General features: G+C 55.6%; 1 protein-coding gene across 2 annotated transcripts; it reads left to right on the forward strand.

Annotated features, from left to right (window-relative positions):
• The first annotated feature begins 274 nt into the window (after window positions 1-274).
• On the forward strand, window positions 275-20,014 carry RSPO1 (R-spondin 1). 2 transcript variants are annotated; one of them, XM_046660418.1, is made up of 7 exons: window positions 275-363; window positions 3,577-3,776; window positions 5,220-5,602; window positions 15,703-15,894; window positions 17,915-18,064; window positions 18,338-18,526; window positions 19,275-20,014. In XM_046660418.1, exons 3-7 carry the CDS (start codon window positions 5,509-5,511, stop codon window positions 19,439-19,441), a joined length of 792 nt encoding a protein of 263 aa, XP_046516374.1. In that variant the 5' UTR covers window positions 275-363; window positions 3,577-3,776; window positions 5,220-5,508; the 3' UTR covers window positions 19,442-20,014. The 2 variants fall into 2 exon arrangements, with proteins under 2 accessions (XP_046516374.1, XP_046516373.1); XM_046660417.1 differs by having other exon boundaries at window positions 329-456.
• The last annotated feature ends 780 nt before the right edge of the window (window positions 20,015-20,794 follow it).

The raw sequence follows: 20,794 nt of genomic DNA on the forward strand, positions 1-20,794 counted from the left end.
GGACTGCAAAGGGGGGGATTCCCTCCCTCGTGCGAGCGGAGGACCGGCCCCTCTCCGGGCTGAGAGCTCCGGCCGGCCGATCGGAGGCGCGACGGAGAGCACGAGCAGCGGGCGGAGAGCGGGGAGCGGACCGCGGGCGTGGGGGCATCGCGGGGAGCGAGGGCCGGACCGGGCCGCCCCGAGGACCGATGCGCCGGGTGGGGCGCTGGCCCCGGAGGGCGTGAGCCGCCCGCAGATTGAGCAACTTGGGAACGCGCGGGCGGAGCGCGGACGCCCAGGACAGTCCTGCGGCGGGCGGGCAGGCGAGCCGGCCGCGCCCTCGCCCCTCCTGGGCCTGCACCCGCCGCGGCTGGCAGCGCGGAGGTGAGTCCCCCCTGAGCTGCCCGGTCCTCCTCCCCAGCGCCCCCTCTCCCGGGACCTGGGTGCCGCGGGCCCTCCCGTCGGGGCTTGGCCGAGGTGAGTGCGGGGGTGAGCCCGTGAGAGCAAGGGAATTTCTGACCGCTCTCTGGTCAACGAGTGTGGGAGAGGGCACCTCCTGGACCCCCTCCTGCAAGCCCTGCCACCCCCAGCACCCGCCGTCATCCCTCAAGCCATTGGGCAGTCCGCTCCTGGTTGCTGCCTCGGGTTCCCCTCAACCCGGCAGCCCCCTGTGAGCGTCCTCACTCGTAGTTCTGAATTCTCCAAGTCCACCAGCCCTATTCACCAGCACCCCGAATCCAGAAGCTCTTGATTCTAGGATTGTCCCATGGCCCCTGGTTACCCGCACCCCAGTCCCGTAGCCTGGGCCCGGGTCCGACGTGGCAGGCGGCGTGCGCCGCGGGCCCCGGTGCGCTGCGAGGTGGCGCGGCTGACTGGCCAGTGGGGTCGGGCGCTAGGGGAGGATGGTGTGGCTTGGCTGGGGAGAGGCGGCGGCTGTGTTGACCCGGGGCTCCCAGGAGAGCAAGGACAGATTCTGGGTGCGCGCCCTTGGGGGCAGGAGCTTTCTTATGAAACCGGCCCCTCGGACTTGCAGAGTTGTCTGGATTTGGGGGGGGGGGGGCAGTCACAGGGACTTCAGGCCCGCCTCCCCTCCCCCTGCACCTGTTGGCCCTCCCTGGCATAGTGGGGAGGGAAGAAGCCTTTGCGCGCTTGGAGCGATGATGGAGGGACGTGAAGGAGCCTCTCCCCGCTGCCCCTGGTGTTGGGGCGCGGAGAGGGGGCCCAGCACCTGGCTTGGCTCTGGCGGACACGCTAATCCCGACGGGTCGGGCAGGCACGTAGTACTTGGTCCCACCCCCAGCCCAGCAATTCTTTGATCCCTGCCGGCCAGCCCGCTCCATGGCCCAAACTCTCCACCCGCAGCAGGTCCCGGGGAGGACTAATGAGAAATTATCGGGATGGTTTACATTTTTGGGTGCGTATCCGGCCTCAGACGGAGTACCAATTTGTCCTGATAGTGTTGCAGGCAGAAAGGTGAAAGTTATTCCAGCCTTCTCCAGGGAACTGAGTCCTGCCCTCAGCTCCACCCCCAGCTGTGTCCCCCTCTCCAGCCTGTGTCCTCCCCTCCCTGGACCACCTAGCAGGAGCTCCTCTCTCCTTGATCTCCCGCCCCAGCTCTGGCTCTGTCTCCTGCAGCCTTCCCGACCTCTGTCGCCTATTCCCCAAGCTGCGTCATGCCCCACATCCTTCAGCTCCTGCCCCTTGCCGGGCCCTCCAGATACCCAGTCCTGAGTGGCAAACCATTGCTCACTGACTTGATTGTAACCCTAAGACCTTTAAACTCTCAGCACCAGTAAAATGGGAATAATTCTGCCTTCCTCCCAGAGTTGGAGTGAGGAGTGAGCGAGGGCCTAGCACGTGGCAGGTGGTGCAGGCACGTAGTGAATGTGGATCCCTCACTCCCACCCTGGCAGAGACAAAATGCCCTTCCTCACCCCCACGGATGCCTGAGACCTTGATCATTGCCAGCACTTCTCCTCGCTGGCTCTGCCTGTGCAGGGGAACGGGCCTCAAAAAGTGGACTGCTCGTGCTATATAGCCCACGGGGCAGAGGAAATCAGACAGAGGAACTAATAGAAATGAAACAGGCTACTTACAGACAGTCAGCAGCTCCCATCTCCTCTCACAGCCCGAGTCTGCCCGGCAGTCTGTGTGTGTGCCCACTGCAGGGGGGTGGGAGGAGGGCAAGGATGAACTGGAAAGACATGGATGCAGGGACCTGTCACCTTCCAGGGCTTGGTACTGCAGGGTCCCGAGACTGAGACCTGTCCAGCTGTTAAAAGCACATTTCACATAAAATTCTGAATTTTCAACTTTTCCTTTAATAAGTGAGACTATCTGGTAATATTGAGCCATGATTTCTGCCTATCAACAATCAGCTGGCGTTGAACAGTACATGCTCCCTTGAGGCGGGGCATTTGCCCTCGCGTTCACCCCCTCCGACACCTGGCTTCCCTCCTCTTTGTTGCTTGTATCCCTCGTAAAGTGAACTCCTAGCTCCTTTTCAGGGTTGATTCCATAGGTAGACCTTTTTAGGGGCGCTTGGATCGCTTCCTATCCAGCGATGAGTCGGGGAGGCCCATGTCGCTTGCTCCAGTGAAATTCAGATCCAGATCCTCCTCCCCATTTCCTAGCTGAGATCAGGGTTGGATAGTGATTCCTGGGGGAGTGGACCAGGAGACCCTCACTGGCCAGGTCCAGGTGAGCATGGCAAGGGCTCGGGTGAAAGCTAAGACCCAGGAGGATGGAGGGGGAATTTAGAGAAGTAGAGGGAGGAAAGGGAAGGGAGCTAACCTTTGCTGAGCACTAACCCCGATGTGCCAGGCACCATGCAGGGCGGCATAGGGAGGGCAGAGATGCATATGGGACTTTTTCTGCCCCCAGGACCTCAGGGGTACTGATCACACGGTGAGACCAAAGTCTCACTGAGGTTTAACACCTGATTTGTCTCCCATGGTCTTCACCAGTGTTTGCCCCGTGTAAGGACTCACGGCACCCTGAGAGTGAATCTGCCAGGGGTCCTCAGACTTCAGTTTGAGAAACGCTCCAATTAAAAGTTAACCCTATCACTGAGTGATCACGTTGGGGCCGAGGCAATCAACCATAAAGACAAATGCAAATATGGAAATTGCATAACAGTGCTCAGCAGGAAGGTTCGGGTCCAGATGGATACAAAAAAACTGTTTATGTTGCTTTTTAGATGACCGTTAGAATGTAGACACAAGATGAAGTGTTGGGCATAGAAAATACGGCATATACAATTGAGCCCTCACTACGTGCCAGGTACCATTCTAAGCAGTTTCATGTGTTAACTCATTTAAGCTATAAAAAAACAACAACCCTCTTGGGGCTGGCCCCTTGGCCGAGTGGTTAAGTTCGCGCGCTCCGCTACAGGCGGCCCAGTGTTTCGTTGGTTCGAATCCTGGGCGCGGACATGGCACTGCTCATCTAAACCACGCTGAGGCAGCGTCCCACATGCCACAACTAGAAGGACCCACAACTAAGAATATACAACTATGTACCGGGGGGCTTTGGGGAGAAAAAGGAAAAAAATAAAATCTTTAAAAAACAAAACAAAAAACAACAACTCTCTTGCAGATAAGGAGACTGAGGATCAGACCAGCTAAGCAACTAGCCCAAGGTAACAGCTAAGAAATAGCAGAGCCAACATTTGAAGCCAGGCCATCTGACTCTGAAGTTTCTGCCCTTAACCATCATTCTCTACGGCCGACCTCTGAGACTATATACTTGGAGCTGAAGACCCCAGTCCGATACGCTCAGCCGGACGTCGGCAGTTGGTGGGTGATGGGGGAGTGTAGTGGGGGCTGGGGAGGATGGGAATGCTTTGGCAGGTCACGCAGGGAGTACTGGAGGGGCAGGTAGGGGCTGGCATTTGGGGGTGGCTGGGGGCATCTCCACTGGCTCCGGCCGCAGAGCCAGGTGGGATCCATCAGCCTCATGTAAACACTTCTCACAAGCAGCTTAACCACTTGAGTGTGTCTGGCCTTCAAAGCTGGTGGGAGAGGCAGAGGAGGGAGGTGCTGAACTCCCTCGTGGGATAATGATTTATCTCCCATGCAGGTGGGCTCTCCTGGGGCCTCCCCAAGAGGTGAAGGGCAAAAGGACTGGGACTGGGGTTGGGAGGGGCAGCTCCACGCTAGCGTTTCAGATTTCTCATTAGTAAGCCAAAATGCAGCCAACCCTCAGAGCAAGCCTGTGAACTAGGCTATTTATCCCCACTCTATAGATGAGGAAACCGAGGTTCAGAGAGGCCAAGTGACTTGTCCAAAGGCATCTGAGCAGTGGGTGGGAGGGTGATGCCTCCCTGGCATCTAGAAAGCTTCCCGAAGGCTTGCTGGTTTCTCCCGTCCCCGTGTGAGTGTGAGTGGGTGTGCAGCAAAGTGTGTGGGGCAGTGTGTGGGCGGGCCTCTGTGTGTTTGCGACCCTGTGAGTGTGAAGTGGGGTTTTCGTCCCCTGACTCCCAGGTTGAGCTCCAACTTCCCAGACACATTTCCCTGGGGAGGGACCAGCTCCCCCTGCCCCCACCCCCCCGGGCCAGCGGGTCCAGAGACCTGGCCCTCGCTGGGCCGGGGGATTATCCCCATTCTCTGTGTCTCTGGCCAGGGCGGGCATTGCTGCCTCTTTTATCCTCTGACAAAGGCCAGGCCCGCAGGGCCTGCTGTGTCAGAGTTTCTGTGGCCAGGGGAAGCCTTACTTCCTTTTCTCCCGCCAAGCCCAGAGGGCCACGCAGAGTCTGCCAGCTTGTCAGGGGCCACTGCTCTAGCTCCAGGACAGGTGAAAGGCACAGGGGTGACTCAGCACTGGGAAGAGAAGGCTGAGGGGTCACTCACAGAAAGACAGATAGAGCTCCTCTTCGAGAGACAGGCTATTACTGCAGCGTGAGGTCTGCAGGGCAGACCTAAAGAAGAACTTCCAGCTAGAACTGACCAACATTGGGCAGGGGTGGGGTCAGCTGGTTTCCCGTGATCCACAAGTTTTATTTGAGTGTCCACCGTATTCTAGCTACTTGGGTAGCCGGCTCCAGTCCCAGGTCAGGGAATTCCACAAGATAGGAAAAGCAGTAGATTTCTTCTACAGGGGTGCCAGGTGGGTAGCTTGTAATGTCCAAACATTCTGAGTTCTCACAGTCTCCTAGGTAGGGGACATGGGAGGGTAGGAGGCATAGGTTGGGGGGCCCTATGGTACCCCAGAATTAACCCTTCTCTCTCATCCCTCAACAGGTTGGTTTTTGGAGGTGTCCCTGCTGAAGTGACAAAGAGTTATCCCATGTGACACCCCGAGGTGCCTTTGAGGGAAGCTCTCTGGACTTCCTTATGGGCTGATGGAAAAGTGGGCTCCCCGCACCCTCTCTGTCCCCAGCTGAGATTATGGTGGATTTGGGATCCAGCCCAGGCCTGGGCCTCCTGCTGCTGACCCAGCCCCGGAGGCGTTAGCAAGAGCCCTGCGCCGTCCACCCCACCTCCCCAGAGACCACCCCTCCCACCAGGGGCCTGGAGCTGGCGAGTGACTATGCAGCTTGGGCTGTGTGTGGTGGCCCTGGTTCTGAGCTGGATGCATCTCGCTGCCGGCAGCCGGGGGATCAAGGGGAAGAGGCAGAGGCGGAGTGAGTACTGGAGCGGGGCTGGACCACTGAGGGCCTTGGGGGTGGGAGGGGGCCTGTGCTAGTTTCATTCTGTGGTGACCATTGCAGATTTCTACTTTATACACCTTTGTACATTACTCGGTAGATTATCCTACTTGTGGATTATCCAGTTTGTGGATTAATTTGTTGAAATTACCCACTCTATAGATCACTCCTTTTGCCTATTTTCCCCTTTGTAGACTCTGCTTTCTAGATTAACCCCTCTCTTGTGAGAATCCAGTTTGTGGATTATGCCCTTTGACATGACACCAGCTTTGTGTGGTATCCATGGAGATGATTGCTGGCCCCGCAGCCAGGGATGCGCGGTCCCCTCCGCACTGACGGGAGTCCAGGGCTCCTTTCTTTTACTGGTGGCTCCTTTGGGGCAGGGAACTCTGCACAGCTTGGCGATGGGCAACTGCCTTCCCTGCCCAGATCATGGTTTTTAGCCCAGCCCAGTGGTATTCAGGGAGCTGCATGGTGGGGTGTGTGTGTGGGGGGGGGGTGACGGGGAGGCAAGTGGATGGCAGTCTAGCCCCCCTGCCCTCCCAACCAGAGCGGCTCCACTCTTCCCTGCTTTCCATAAGACTCCGTGTAAGATGTCATTGGAAGAAAGAGTTCTCACAGCTTAAAATAAAATAAATCGTATCATTGTACAGATGGGGAAACTGAGGCTAAGAAAGGAGAAGAGATGACAGGCACAAGGACACACAGTCAGTGTTGGAACCCAGGTCTCCTAATTCCTTCGAGCCCAGTCTTCTTGAAAACAGAGCTTGATAAGAGTTCAAGGTTAGCCTGTCTCTACCGCCCTCGCCGCCCCTCGCAGATTCCTGTCCTAGGCGGTCCTGAGGGAGGTCCTCTTGCCACTGCCAATGTCTTCAGGGATGAGGGTTCAGTTCACACACATTATGTTGGAGAATGGCTACTCTGTGTGAGCGACCCATGCTAGGGAGTGGGCTGGAGGCCTGTGCTGCAGACCCCAAGGCCTGTCTGTCTCTCAGCATCCCCGGTAAGGGAGAGATGTCACGCCCACAGGCAGGCAGCTCCTCTGAAATCTAGCCCAACCACCTCTTGCTCCGCTTTGGAGGCCTGCAGACCGAGGCCTGCCAGGAAAGGTTGAAAGGCAGTGGCGTTTTGTTGGGTCTCCACGGGAGCGGCCAAGGCCAGAACCCAGCCCAGGGAGAGAAGCTCAGAGAGCTGGTGAAGCTGAAAATCCCTGGCTTAACGAACAATTAGAGACGGTTACGTTTAATCAGCAGCGAGCCCTTCATTTTCCTCCCTTCTCATCTGTTGTGGCCAGTGTTTTGGACTCCCCGGGCCAGATGCGGTTTAGCGGTTTATAATCGGTCTCCTCTATTTCCGAGATGAGAGAGAGGACGAGAGGAGCCACTCACAGCCTTGTGGTCCCGCTTCCACTCACACATGCAGAGGTGCACACCCACCTAAACTGGGGGGTCAGAAGACCTGGGTTCGAGTCTTTTGTACTGAAAAAAAAAAGTACCAGCCGGGCCATCAGAACAGGCCAGTCCCAGTAATGCCCAATCAAATGCAGCAGTTTTGATGTGTCTGCTTTGAAAAGCCACATCCCACAGCCTCGGCAGCGTGTAACCCCATCTTTATTGCCAGGTGGTGTGAGTGACAGACATCCCTGATGGTGAGATCTGAGGCTGGAGTGAGGTGTGGGGAAAGACTCAGGATGCCATGAGGGTCCAAAATGGACAGAGGCTCAGAGAGGGATGAGGATAGAGCTTGCTAGGCAATACTTGTTAAATAATGACCATAAACCACAAGCATACTTAGATAGGAATACGGTAAGGCTTACCTGAGATGATAGGGGTATCTATCGTGAAACCTTTGTAAAATACCAAGTTCTGTATAGACTTTGGGATGCATGTCATTGTTATATAAACAATGTGTGCACCTTTTTGCCCTAGGGTTTTAGGGGGGTGGGGGAGGGAAGAAAGAGGACTAAGACACCCGTATGTGGCTGCTCTGGCCTCCCGACCACGTAGAGAGGCAGTGGGCAGCCTGGGGGCAGAGGTGGGCTTGCTGTGGATACAGGCCTCAGCTCTGTCCCCCATCTCGTGATGGCACGTCAGGAGGGCAGCTGGATGCCACCGAGTAGAGCTCCGATTTGGAGCCACACACCAGTTCTGAGCTCAGAAATGACTGTTCTCCGGTCTGAGTGATCATCTCCCTGCCTGTTGGGGGAGAAATTGAGCAAAGAACTGTTTAGTGATGAGTTACAAACCCTGGCAGGGCATCCTCCTCCTCTTCCACTCATGAGGACCCCTCCCCACCCTGGAGCCCCTCTGCCCTCACAATCTCTTCTTTGCTCGCTGCGCCTCACCCTCTGCTGACCTCCTTCCCGTCTGGATTTCCTGCCTTCACCAAGGCCTCATTCCCTCACCATCCCTCGCAGAGTGCCCCCTCCCCTTACTGAGTCTCTTCTCCTATCTGATTCCTGGGCCCCCTCACTCAGTCCTGTGCCCTATGAAACCCCCATCCTTCACTGAACCCTGACTCCTCCGGAAGCTGGTGCCGCCTCTTTGCCCCTTCTCACTGTCCCATCCTCCACCCGCACTGACCATCTTCCCTCACTGAAGCCTCATTCGTTCCTTGGGCCATTCCACAAACGTCCACTGCGAACCTACTGAGCCTGGCTGTGGGACACAGAGATGAGTCTTGAGGAGTCCACGGGCGAGTGGGGAGGAGAGCATTTCTATCTGGTTTGTGAATGCGGTGACAGGAGGAACCGTGGGGGGCTGGGAGAGCCCAGAGGAGCGACTCCTGGCTTGTGTTTTGAGTAGATGATCTCCAGGCAAGGGAGTGAGGGTGGGTGAGAGGGAATGGCATTCCAGGCAGAGGGAACAGCATGTCCAAAGGTGTGGAGCCAGGAGGGAGCAGAGGCTGTTCAGGTGATGGCGTGCAGCTGGGAGTAGCTGGAGGAATGGTTCATAGGTGGAGATCTGGGGAGCCCTCGGGTTGTAACTGGAGCGGCTGGGCTCACATCTGTTTTATGCTTGGAGGGTCTTTTCTATTGGAAAGAAAGGTTGTGCTGCTAAAACAAAAAACCTACCACGCCTTAGGATAGAGCCATGAAAGCTGCCTGGGGCTGAGGGAGCAGAGCCGTTCTGGGCGTGATGCTGCGGAAGTGGGCAGAGGTCAGACGGGGAGTGCTCTGTACTTGCCGGGCTGGGGAGTTTGCATTTCACCTGACTTGAGCTGTGAGTAATGAGGAGCCACTGAGAGGTTTTAATCAGGGGGCAGCACGGTCCAGCCGCAGGAAGAGGTCAGGGGAGGTGGCTTAGGTGGGAGGCAAACTGGCCAGTTAAAGGCTATTTGGGGCCAGGGGAGAAAAAGTGAAGATCTAAACTAACTCCCAGCTGAGGTAAAGGATGCTGGGTCTTCTCAGGGGGGCACACCGGGGATGACCCTGGGCGCCCCGAACAGACACAGCTCCTGGGAGAGCATGTGCCCTGAGAGGGGTCCTTGCCCGCCCACTTCCTCGCCTCCTCACTGAGGCCCCATTCCCTGTCACCACCTCCCCCGCCAACTGAGCTCAGGTCTCTTACCAAATCGAGATCCTGCAAGGCTAGATACCACCCCAAACCAAGGTCAGCCCTCCTCTGGGTCGTGGCAAGTTCCTCTCCACCCCTCATTGACCCTCACTGAACCCACCCTGGGCCCCTCACTCCTTTCCAATCCCACTCCCCGTGTTTTATCGAACACTCAGTGACCTTCATCGGTGTACTCCCCTCCCGGAGCCTCTGTCTCACCACATCCTCAACCCTACCTCTGGGGGGACCCCATCCCTTTGTGGAGCTTCACCCCTTCACTGGGCTCCCATTCAGAAAAAAGACAGGCTCCACCCTCCAAAGTTCTTTCTAGTGGGAGACAAAGACCTCTTAGCAGATAATAATGATGCGAGGTGATATCTACTGTGATGGATTCAAGTCCAGTACTGGGGGCCGGGGAGCACAGAGAAATGCTCCATCTAGACTTTGCTGGGAGGTGTGATCAGGGGAGACTTTCTGGAGGAGGTGACTTTAGTTCTGAGGCTTGAAGGAGTTCGTCAGGCTCAGGAGGAGGCAGGGAGTGCTCCAGGCAGTAGGACCAACGTGCACAAAGGCACAGAGATGTGAAGTAGAGTGATGTGACCAGAGAAACAAAAATAGTTCCATATTGCTTAGGAGATGAACCAGGTGGGATCAGCTCATGGGAGCCTGTTAGGCCAGGTGGAGGAGCTGTGTCTTAATTCTGCAGGCCACAGGGAGCTATTGATGGATTTTAGGCAGGGGGTGTGACACCATCAGAGCTTTGATTTTAGTAAGATCCTTGGAGGTGAGAAAGCTGGAGGAGAAGGGACTGTGACCAGAAGCCATTCTTCGAGGAGGCAGTCACTGAGCCACCCAGGGGCAAGACCTAATTAAAGGAACATCGACTCGAAAGGGGTTTGGACTAGGATGAAGGAGCCGGAGAAGCAGCAGAGAAACGAGGAGGGCACAGCCTTGCCCTCCTGGCTCAGGGAAGTGGGTTTCACTGAGCGCTTGGGATGGAGGGAGTGGGGGGCGGGGGCAGAGCTGTGGGGGGGCGGGTTTGTGAAGAAGTTGGGAGGGAGGCTCCATCTCTACTCTGAGCGCCCTTCCCCTCACTGAGCCCACCCAGCCTCCTCAGCCAGGCTACGACCCTGCAGGGCTGCCTCCCCTGTGTCATATGTGCGGGAGCCAGATGGAGACTTTCAAACTAAATCTGAGCACGCCTTTCTGGGGTCTCTTTCCTTGCCCCTGGAATACAGCCCTGTTTGCCATTCTGTGGATGCACTAGCACTTTTGGTGTCTCAGAGCCTTTGCACTGACTCTTCTCCTGGCTGGCACACCCTCTTCACCTAGCCGGCTGGGTGAGGGAGTACCCTCCATTGCTCCTCCGTTCACCACAGGGCGTAGCCAGCCCTGCTTCCCGCACGCCTGGGTGGGCCTCTCTTTATGCCTCAGCATCCCCAGCTCCTAGCAGTCCTGGGCATGTATTAGGTGTACAGGGAACGTCTGTGGAATGAATGAACCTTGGTTTCTCCTTTTGAATCATTCTGTAACCCCCCCCCACCCCCTACCATACTCCTTGGACCTCCCCCGCACCCCCCCCAGACCCCCTCTCCCTCTGGCTCTCCATCCCTTCACTGCCCATCCACTTGCCTCTCTAAGCTGAGAATACCTTGGCTTCCTGTCCCCTTCCTCATTGAACTGACTCCTCCCCATCACTGAGCCCCTCTCCTCTTTGCTGAGCCCCCTCCCTCTTCCTCATGGGGCTCAGCTCCCTCAGTCCTTGCCCCTGACCACCCCCACCCCGCTGTCCCTCCCTCTAACCCAGGCCAGCCTTACTGCCTGAGCTCTGACCCTTGACCCTCTGTATCCCTGGGTCTTCACTCCTCCATCACTTACCCTGCCTCTGAGTCTTGTGAACACAGCCTCTGCTCCCAGCTGTCTCTCCTCTCTGTCTCTTTCTGTGCTCTCTGACCCCCTCCTCACTCTACCCTCCACCCTCTGTGCCTTCTGCTCACTCTTCAGCCCACGGTGGTTTGGCTCTCATCCTCACCACTCCTCCAAAACTGCTCATCTCCAGGTCCCCTAGTCAGCTCCTAATGCAAGTGTGATGAGACCTGACCAAGTCTCACTGGCGGGGTCTCCTCCCGGCCCAACTCCTGCGGACGTCTACCTTTCCAGCTTGGTTTCTCTCCCCACTCTCCTCAGTCTCCTCCCGCCTCTCAACAATTCCTTCTCAGCTTCTCTCTGAGCCCCTCTTCCTCTGCTTGTCTGTGGAACGTGAGTGTTGCCCCAGCCTCAGCCCTTGGACCTCTCCTCCAGCTGCACAGCTTCTGCCTGGGCTGCCTTCCACCCCGCGGATTCAAACACCAACAACGGCTCCCAGCACGGACCCCTGAGTTCTCTCCCCGTCTCCACCACCAATTTCCCGAATGAGATGGCTCTAGTCCTGCACCTTCCTTGGACTCCTCCCACTGCCCTCTGCTCTCCACCCCACCATGGGCACCAGCAACCTGTTTGTTGCTGATTCCTTACACAACGTCTCATCTTGGCACGTTGAGATGCCTCCTCTGTAGCGTGTGCTCTTCTCTTGGCTTCCATGACTCCATATGCTTTTGAGCGTCTCCTACCTGTCTTCTTGCCCCTTCTCAGCCTCTTGACCCTTCCTTTTCTGTCCTTCTCTTCAGTGTCTGATTCCTCTTCTCACCCTTGATCCCCACTCTCCTTGCCATCTCATGGCCCTCCATGCCTTTGATGACAGTTTTCATGTTAAGGACTCTGAGTCTCAACCTCCAGCTAAGACGTTTCTCTTGAGTTCCAGACCCACAGGTTCAGCTGCCTAATAGACATCCTCCCCTGGGGGTCCCACAGGAACCACAACCTCAACACATCTAAAACTTAGCTGGGTCTCCTCCCGTGGTCCCTCTCTCAGTGAAGGGCCAACAGCTACCCCGCCACACAAGCCCAACACCTGGAGTCACCCTCGACTTGTGCTTCCCCACGCCTTCACCCCCATGGATGGTCCAATCCATCACCTAGCCTTGTTGATTTCACTACCTGAATATCTTACATGTGTCTCCTCCTTTCCATCCTCTTGGCTCAGCTCCGTCTCTTTGAACCTGGGAGTCCTCCTGCCTCCAGTTTTGCGCTCCCTGTGATCCATCCTCCACACTGCAGAGCGATCTTTCAAAAATGGAATCCTGACCACGTCTCCTGTTTTAAAGCCCCCAGTGATTTCTCACCGCCTTTAGGATAATGTCTGAACTCCTTTATACGGGTTCAAGACCCTTCCTCATCTTGCCCCGTGCGTGCCACACTGTCTCTTGCTGTGTCACTGATAGCTCTGAAGAAAAACACACACACAGATCTGTTGGTTGAATGGGAGGTGGGCAATGGGATTCTGGGAAGACCTTTTGCAAATCTGTCCTTAACAAAAGTGATAACGGGGGGCCGGCCGGGTGGCACAGTGTTTAAGTTTGCATCTTGTCCCTCGGCGGCCAGGGTTCACCTGTTCAGATCCCGGGTGCGGACATGGCACCGCTTGGCAAGCCATGCTGTGGTAGGCGTCCCACATATAAAGTGGAGGAAGATGGGCATGGATGTTAGCTCAGGGCCAGTCTTCCTCAGCAAAAAGAGGAGGATTGGCAGCAGATGTTAGCTCAGGGCTAATCTTCCTCAAAAAAAAAAAAAAGTGATAAGGAAGGAATAAATAAGTCCAGGAACATAGCTACAGAGGCCTGCAAATGGGACACCTGCCTGACTTAATTTCAACAATGAATTAACCAAAAACTTGAGTTACAATTTAGTGTCTTTGAAGTAGAAATGGTACCTAAAATCTACAGTCACTTATTAATTTGTAATACAGCTGAATAAAGGCCCAAATTGGGAAAATAATCCCCAGAACTTCCTTATAACTTCAATATGACATTTGGGGTGCTTTTGACCTTGCAATGACCAAGCCAGCAAGAACGATATGAATTTTTTAATTTATTGATTAATTAAATGGCAACATTGACTCGATACAAATAAATCCTCTATTTAAAAACAATCAGCCTCACTATACTTTCAGCTTCCCTGTCAGCTCATATTGTCCTACCCCTGGCCTTCATAAACTTTGTTCCCTCTGCCTGGGACACATACTGGCTGTGAAGCTTGTTCAAGTCATTTAACCTCTCTATTTCTTCATCTGTAAAAAGGGGGATTAAAAAAATAATACTATCTACTTCGTGGGTTGTAAGGAATAAATGAGCAAATGCTTGTAAGGCACTAAGAGCAATGTCCGCCACAGAACAAGTGTTCAATGTTTAGTAATCAGCTGCCAGTGTTATCATGATGATTTTGTTGTTATTATTATCGTTGTGATGGTTAATCTCCTCTTCCCATCTCTGCTTGCCTTCCTAGCTCTCACTTGTTCTCCTGTTCTGAAATCAGGGACTATTCCCAGAGCAGGTGCTCCTCCCAACAGGAGTGGGCATCCTCATCTCCCTTTTTCGGTGGTGGGAAGGGAGGCACACAAGAGGCAGTGTTTTGCCCTGGGTCCCAGGCAGGGGACTTGGTTCTAGGCTCAGCCGACTCTGAAGTCTGAGCTCTGGGTCCAGCACGCTGCACGTTCTCCTGTGGCTCTGTTCTGATTCCCCAGCTCTCTGCCTCCAGCCTGTATCAACAGCTCCCCGCTCCCTGTTTCTTCGTGAGTGGCTTGTGACTACTCTCCTTCCTGTTCAACTTACTTCTCTTCCACGGGCTTCTCTTAGTGACTGGCCCCACTGTTCACCCATATTCTAGGCAAGAACCTTGGGAATCACCTCCCCCCTCCTATTGGTCGCTCTGGCCATACCGATTGTGTTCCCTAAGCATCTCTCAAATCCTTTTATCTCCATCTCCACTGAACAGAATCTGATTTAAGACTTTCTCATCTTTCTCACCTGGATGATCATGTCAGCCTCCCCCGAGATGGTCCTTCAGTCTCTGGTCCCCACCCAGGCTGCGGGGAGAACCTTTCCAACATGTAAATCAGACCAGATCTTGCTCCTGCTTAAAACTTGCCAATGGCTCCCTGTTGTCTAATCACCTCTGAGAAAGGTCCCAAGAAAAACTCTGCAAAATAAAGGTTCTGTGGCCAAAATGTCTGGGAAATGCAGCTCACTCTGTCCCCCTCTTGGAGAGTCACTCTGCACAGGAGCGTAATGAAAGGGGCAAGAAGCCCCACGGTGAAGAATCCTGTTTAGACTTGTGGGTCCCAGTGGTTCCCAGTCTTACCTGGTGCGGTGGCCTTTTCTCCACATCCTCCTATGAACATCTAGGGGAATCGTGGTCCGAGGAATACTCCTGGGGAAACGCTGCCTGGCAGGATCAAGTTCGAGTCCTTTAGCATGATGTAAAGGGCCTTTCAAGATCAGACACCTTATCTTTCACACTCTCCTCCCCACCCCTCCTGCACCCCAAATTACCTGCACTTCCCCTTGAGTTGTTTGACGCCTCTGTGGCCTTGCTGCTAGAGGGCCCTTATTTCTACTTCCTAATGGACAAATCTCTACTAATTCTTCAAGAGTTGGCCCCAAAGGAGGGCCCCTCCTTTGTCACTCCTTCCCGTCCTTCTTTTTGAGTCCACTATTGCTTGGCCTTGTGGCTGTCCGCATTTACCTGTTTGCAGGTCTCTCTGCTTGACTGAAAGACCAGTTCAGAGTGGCCAGGCGTCTTTGCCTCCACATCCCCAGCGCTCGCCCCTCACATGGTACCTGGGTGGGATTCAGTGAGTGCTGGTTGGACAAATGGTTGAGGGACCTGGACCGGAGGTCTGAGCCTCACTGCCGGGGCTGGAGAGGACACTGCATCCAAGGATGATTCTAAGCCAGGGTTTCTCAACCTCAGCACCAGATAACATTTTGGACCAGATAATTTGTTGTGGAGGCTGCCCCATGCGTTGTAGGACGGTTAGTGGCATTCCCAGCCTCTGTCCCCCAGATGCCAGTAGCAACCTCCTTCCCCAGTGTGACAATCAAAAATGTCTCTGGACATTGCCAAGTGTCCCCGGGGAGCGGAATCATCTCTGGTTGAAACCACTGTTTAGACCTAGTGACTCTCGGTGTCTTCTGATCTCTGGACAGGTGGTCTTTTTCTCAGTTTAATCCATCATCCCTCTTGTCCTTAAAACTTCCTCAAGGAGAAAAAACCCTCCTCCCATACCTGAGGCTGAGCTTCTCTTCCTCTGGGGAGGGTAGGGGTAAATTCCAGGAAGGGCGCAGCTTCAGTGGCCTCTCTGGGGATGGTGGAGCCAGCCTGGAGGGTGAGCTTGTGTTGTCCCTGGCGCTAGGGAGGCATTTACGATGGACAGCATCTGTGCTAGTTCCCATGAGAGAGGATCCTGGGGAGGTTTATAAAGCAGCCTTGCAGACAGAGAGCTGCCAGCCTGGTCTGTGCTTTCTGAGAAGCGCATCCATTCGATAGTATGAAACTCCTATCTACTTACTTCCCGTCCTTGCGGGAGCCTGGGAAGGAGGGAGGTCTCTCCTACAGCTGCCTCTCACTCCTGTTCCACCCTTACAGTCAGCACCGAGGGGAGCCAGGCCTGTGCCAAAGGCTGTGAGCTCTGTTCTGAGGTCAACGGCTGCCTCAAGTGCTCGCCCAAGCTGTTCATCTTGCTGGAGAGGAACGACATCCGCCAGGTGGGCGTCTGCTTGCCGTCCTGCCCACCTGGATACTTCGATGCCCGCAACCCCGACATGAACAAGTGCATCAGTGAGTGTGGGCAGGGCTGGAGAAGGGCAGTAGAGGCTCTGGACTCTGGGGGCGGGTGCTTTGAATTGTTGGTGGCCTGCAGGAGGAGTAGAGGGGATACTGAGGAAGGGAGAGAAGGCTTCTGATTCAAGCACCCAGCTGCTGGCCAGACATCTCCCCCAGATATCCCAGCCACATTTCCAACTCCGTGTGTCCACATCAGAACCACGCCTCCTCCCTCCAAACCTGCACTGACCTGTATTCCCACAGGTCACTCTCAGTGTCCCAAGCCATCACCCAAGGTACAGACCTGAGAGCCAGCCTCTCATTTGTGCCACCCCCCATCCATCCAATAACCGAGTCGTCCCTGCTCCATCTCCTGTCTATCTTCACTCCCACTGTCTTGTCCAGGTTTCCATCACCTCTCTCCTGGACCATCGCATTGCCTGTTGACTGTCCTCCAACCTCATCTGGTTCCCTTTGGCCTTCCCTCTGCACTGTAGCCATAAATGAGATTCTGAAACACACAACGTACGCAATCACACTTCCGCTTAAAAACCACTGCTGCGTCCATTGACAGCATGGGAATTCAAGCCCTGGTCAGCCTTCTCTCCCCCCACCCCTTCTTCCCCAGGGCTTCTTACACAGCTCCACTCTCCCACACCAGTCAGAGTTCCATGTGCTCCAAGGCACGTGCTGTCACACCTCCATCCCGTCTCAGCTGTGACATGGTGGGGGACACACAATGAACACACTCCAGTGAATAATGCCAATGCCCCCTCCCATCTGTTCAGTGCCTTGGTGTTTAGAATGCATTCCAGATCTAATTCAGTTGAGCCTCATAACAGCCTTTGGAGGGAGCTGGGACCTAAGTGATGGTACCCTTTTTACAGCTGATAACATTGAGGCCTGGAGGGGAAGTGATGGGCCCAAGCTCACCCAGCTCGGGTTCTAATCCCAACTCTGCTATTTATTCATTGTGTGGCTTTGGGCAAGTCACAGCCTCTCAAAACCTCATCTTCAAAATGGGAGGACTAGTTTTTATCTCCTAAGGTTGCTGTGAGAGGCATATGGAAAGCTCTTAGTGTCTGGCACTCAAACAATGGTAGCTGCTATTGTTGCTATTTTTGTTCATCTTTTACCTGCAACCAAACCGGGAGTCAGGAACTAGGAGGCACAGGGGAGGGAGGAGTGGGGGCAGGGAGCTTGTGAGGATGGACGTAGCACCCTGGGGCTGCCCTCTTGGTCCTCAGGGTTTTTGGGGTAGGAGTTCCTGGCTGTGCCAGCTCCTGGGAAACTGGCAGCCCAGGCTTCAGGTGCCAGAGACTGGAAGGCAGGCAGCCCCACCCACAGTCTGGGAAGGGAGGGATCGTGAAGCACCCTGCCTGCTTCCAGCCTAGCCGGCAAGCCCCCTCCCCACCCCTGCTACTTCCCCTGAGGAGGGAGAGCTGGCAGGAGGGGATCAGAGAGGGACCCAGGAGTCGGACCAAGGTGGTTCCTGGAACTTGGTCTTGCAGAGAGAGAGGAATTTGCCCTGAGATTGCTCCTGCCTCCTCCAAGCTGATTCTTTCTGACCTGGGCAGGAGGAGGACCAGGGTTTGGGGTGTTGTGGATGCCCAGCAATGGGCGAAGAGGAGACCACATAGCCACTCTTGGGGGGTCATTGTGTCCCTCAGTTTGATCCTCTGGAGTGCCATGAGATGCTGGGACCCTCCTCTATCACCCTCACTAATTGAAGAGAACCCTGCCCCCTCCTGTGAAATCGGCTCTCTTGGTTCCAGGGCCTGGGATTGGGTTGGGGTTGTCTGACCATGGCAGGAGTCCCAGGAGGCCCTCAGGAGTGGCCCCTTCAGCCACCCCTCCCCCACCCCATCCTTGCCTTCCTTCCTCTTCCTCCCAAGGCTCCTCTGCAGTAGTCACTGCTCCAGACCCAGTCCCGTCCTGTGTGGCGGGGTGTGGATGGGTGGGCAGTGGGGATAGGGATGAGAGGATGTGTCCACTCGAGGCTGAGCCAGAACCCCCAGTCTGGTCCTCCCCTCAGAATGCAAGATTGAGCACTGCGAGGCCTGCTTCAGCCACAACTTCTGCACCAAGTGTAAGGAGAGCTTGTACCTGCACAAGGGCCGCTGCTACCCGGCCTGTCCCGAGGGCTCTGCAGCGGCCAACGGCACCATGGAGTGCAGCAGTCCTGGTAGGTGTGGGGGGCGCAGCAGAGGGTCCAGATCCCGGGAGGGGCAGGGCCGGGAGATCTGAGCAGGGACAGCCGGGCTGGGGCCCTGTGCCAAGAAAGCTTACCCCACGACCACCCTCTGAGGTTTCTCTCAGGACTTTCCCACCCTCTGGACTAAAGATGCCTCCAGCCCAAGGCAGGTGGGAGGGGCTGCCCTGGGGAGTTCTGGGCCAGGAGAGGAGACGTGACCCCTCCTCCTCTTCCTTCTTTCCATCTTCCCTCCCTTCCTGCCAGCACAATGTGAAATGAGTGAGTGGTCCCTGTGGGGGCCGTGCTCCAAGAAGAAGAAGCTGTGTGGTTTCCGGAAGGGCTCTGAGGAGCGGACACGGAGAGTGCTCCACGCCCCTGGTGGGGACCACACCATCTGCTCCAACACCAAGGAGACCCGGAGGTGCACAGTGCGGAGGATACCCTGTCCCGAGGGTGAGCTGCAGCCTCTGCCTCCCTGGGGTTGGGGGTCAGGCACAGCCACAGGAGGTCTGGCCACCTGTGCTTCCTGCCTGTGGCCCAGGAGAGGGCCTCAAGCCAGGGCCAGATGGGGAGCCCCAACTCAAGACCCTCTGCTGTGCAAACCAGTGCCAAGTCCTGGCAGAGGGCAACCCCCAGAACTCTGTGTGGTGGGAGCTGGAAGATTCTGTGTCCATATCCTTCCAGTTTCTCCATTTCTTCTGAGCCAGCAGATGTTGGCACTGGAAGGGCCCCCAGAGGTCAGGTAGGGGTGTGGAAGCGGGTGCTAAGATCCAGAGAGCTGTGATGATCCGGCCAAGGGCATACAGCCTGCATTGGCAATGATGTGGCAGCTGGCCCCAGAGGCAGTAGTGTGGGGTGGAGGAGTGGCAGGCCACCCTGCCTGTCCTGAGACTTGCCCTGAACATCTGGGAAATGCTCTTGGTCCATTGGATCCAAGGTCTGAGGAAGACCTGAGAAAGAGGAGGCTGTCTGGTTCATCGAGGGGTGTGGGGGCCCCCCTCTCAGTGCCCACATCACAGGGTCCTCTGAAGTGGCTGCTGGTCAGAGAAGACCTTGAGGGGACCCTGACTGTGTAAGGAAGCATCTCCAGGCCCCCCCCAGCTTCCTCCCCCCTCCTCTCCTGGGGCCCTTGGCCGTGCCCAGGGCCCCCCTGCTGTGGCAGGATGCCCTTTGTTGACTCTTCCTGCTGTTGGGGTTGCAGGGCAGAAGAGGCGGAAGGGAGGCCAGGGCCGGCGGGAGAACGCCAACAGGAACCTGAGCAGGAAGGAGAGCAAGGAGGCGGGCGCCAGCTCTCCGAGACGCAAGGGTCAGCAAGAGCAGCAGCACCAAGGGACAGTGGGGCCGGTTACCTCTGTGGGGCCCACCTAGGGACATTGTTCAGCCTCCGGGCCCATGCAGAAAGAGTCCAGCGCTGCTCTGTGTGATGAAAGCTTTACTGAACGCGCGTGCTGGGGGCAACACGGACACACACTCTCCTTACATCCATGGACAAAGACACACACACACAGACCTCGTGTCCAAACATGCAACCAACATACATGCACACACGTGCACATGCACACACACAATCGAGGCTGCTGGAAGACACTTCTATCCCTCGGACATCTCTGTGTGAACAGGGTGGGGAGCTGGAGGGCTCATCTCTGCCTGGCAGAGGGCCCAGCAGCACACGCTTGGTTTGCGAAGCTCCCTGTGGACGTGTCAGAGAACCTCTCCCAGCGTCCAAGCCCAAACTCTGCAGAGCGGAGCCTCCTCAGGAGCTGCTAGGGTTGGCCCCGTGTGGCAGACAGGAGCCAAAGCTTGGGGACTGTTCAGCATTTCCAGTTGTGTGACTTTATCATTAGAGAGTATTGTTACACACCCATGATCCATATCAAGGCTGCCCTGACTCTGAAAACTGCTTAAAGGTTTATTTCAAATTAAAAACAAAAACCAAATGACCACAGTAGCCACAGACACCGCATTCCTTTTCAGGGTACAGGGGTTGGCGGGGTGCGCACGGGAGCTGGAAGGGACGGGGCTGAATTTTGAGAGACCCCTAATGGCCTCCTAGGTGGAAGGTCCAGAGCAGGAAGAAAACTTTGGGGTTACTCAGGGTGATAAGCAGCTTTTCTACATCCTTGCTACTCAGAGTGTGGCCCAGCATCAACGTTATCCTCGGGCAGCTTGTTAGAAATGAGAATCTCAGGCCCCATCCCAGACCTGATGGCCTGCATTTTAACAAGGTTCCGGGGGACTGGCACACACATTCAAGTTTGAGAAACACTGCTCTGATCCCCTCTAAGGACTGAGTGAAGGGTCTTGGCCAGCTTGCAGCAGGAGGACTTCTAGTCAGCTATAAAGGAAGACTTTCCATCCGGGAGGGGTAGAATCTACATGCTGAAGGGCGCACTAGGGCAGGGAGTGCTGAGGCTCTCTGAGACGGTTGGGGATGGTCAGATCCAGAGGCAGAACAGTGGATGGAATGGCCTCGGGTGGCATTCTGAAGTGCCCACTGGTAGCCGTCCGTGCACCAGGCTCTGGATGAAGTGTTTGGTTTCCAGAGGGGAGCCAGACATGGACCTTGCTCTCATGGAGCTTAGAAGTGGGTGGAGGTGACAGGTGTGAATCAAGCAGTCATCCAGATAAGTGTATAATTACAAATAGGTGGCGTTCAGGGCAGGCAACTCCTGGCAAACAGCTATGAAAGTGAATGAAACGGAATAAAAATAAAAGACTCTA

Source organism: Equus quagga, chromosome 5 (genome assembly GCF_021613505.1).
Source record: "Equus quagga isolate Etosha38 chromosome 5, UCLA_HA_Equagga_1.0, whole genome shotgun sequence".
In the NCBI taxonomy this organism is placed as follows: Eukaryota; Metazoa; Chordata; class Mammalia; order Perissodactyla; family Equidae; genus Equus; species Equus quagga.

What these genes read in the sequence shown, in the direction of transcription:
- RSPO1 (XM_046660418.1), top strand. Translation starts at nt 5,509, where the DNA reads ATGCAGCTTGGGCTGTGTGTGGTGGCCCTGGTTCTGAGCTGGATGCAT. An exon ending in GGGGAAGAGGCAGAGGCGGA is followed by an intron (nt 5,603 to 15,702) that starts GTGAGTACTGGA and finishes CCACCCTTACAG; the next exon opens with TCAGCACCGAGGGGAGCCAG. An exon ending in CATGGAGTGCAGCAGTCCTG is followed by an intron (nt 18,065 to 18,337) that starts GTAGGTGTGGGG and finishes CCTTCCTGCCAG; the next exon opens with CACAATGTGAAATGAGTGAG.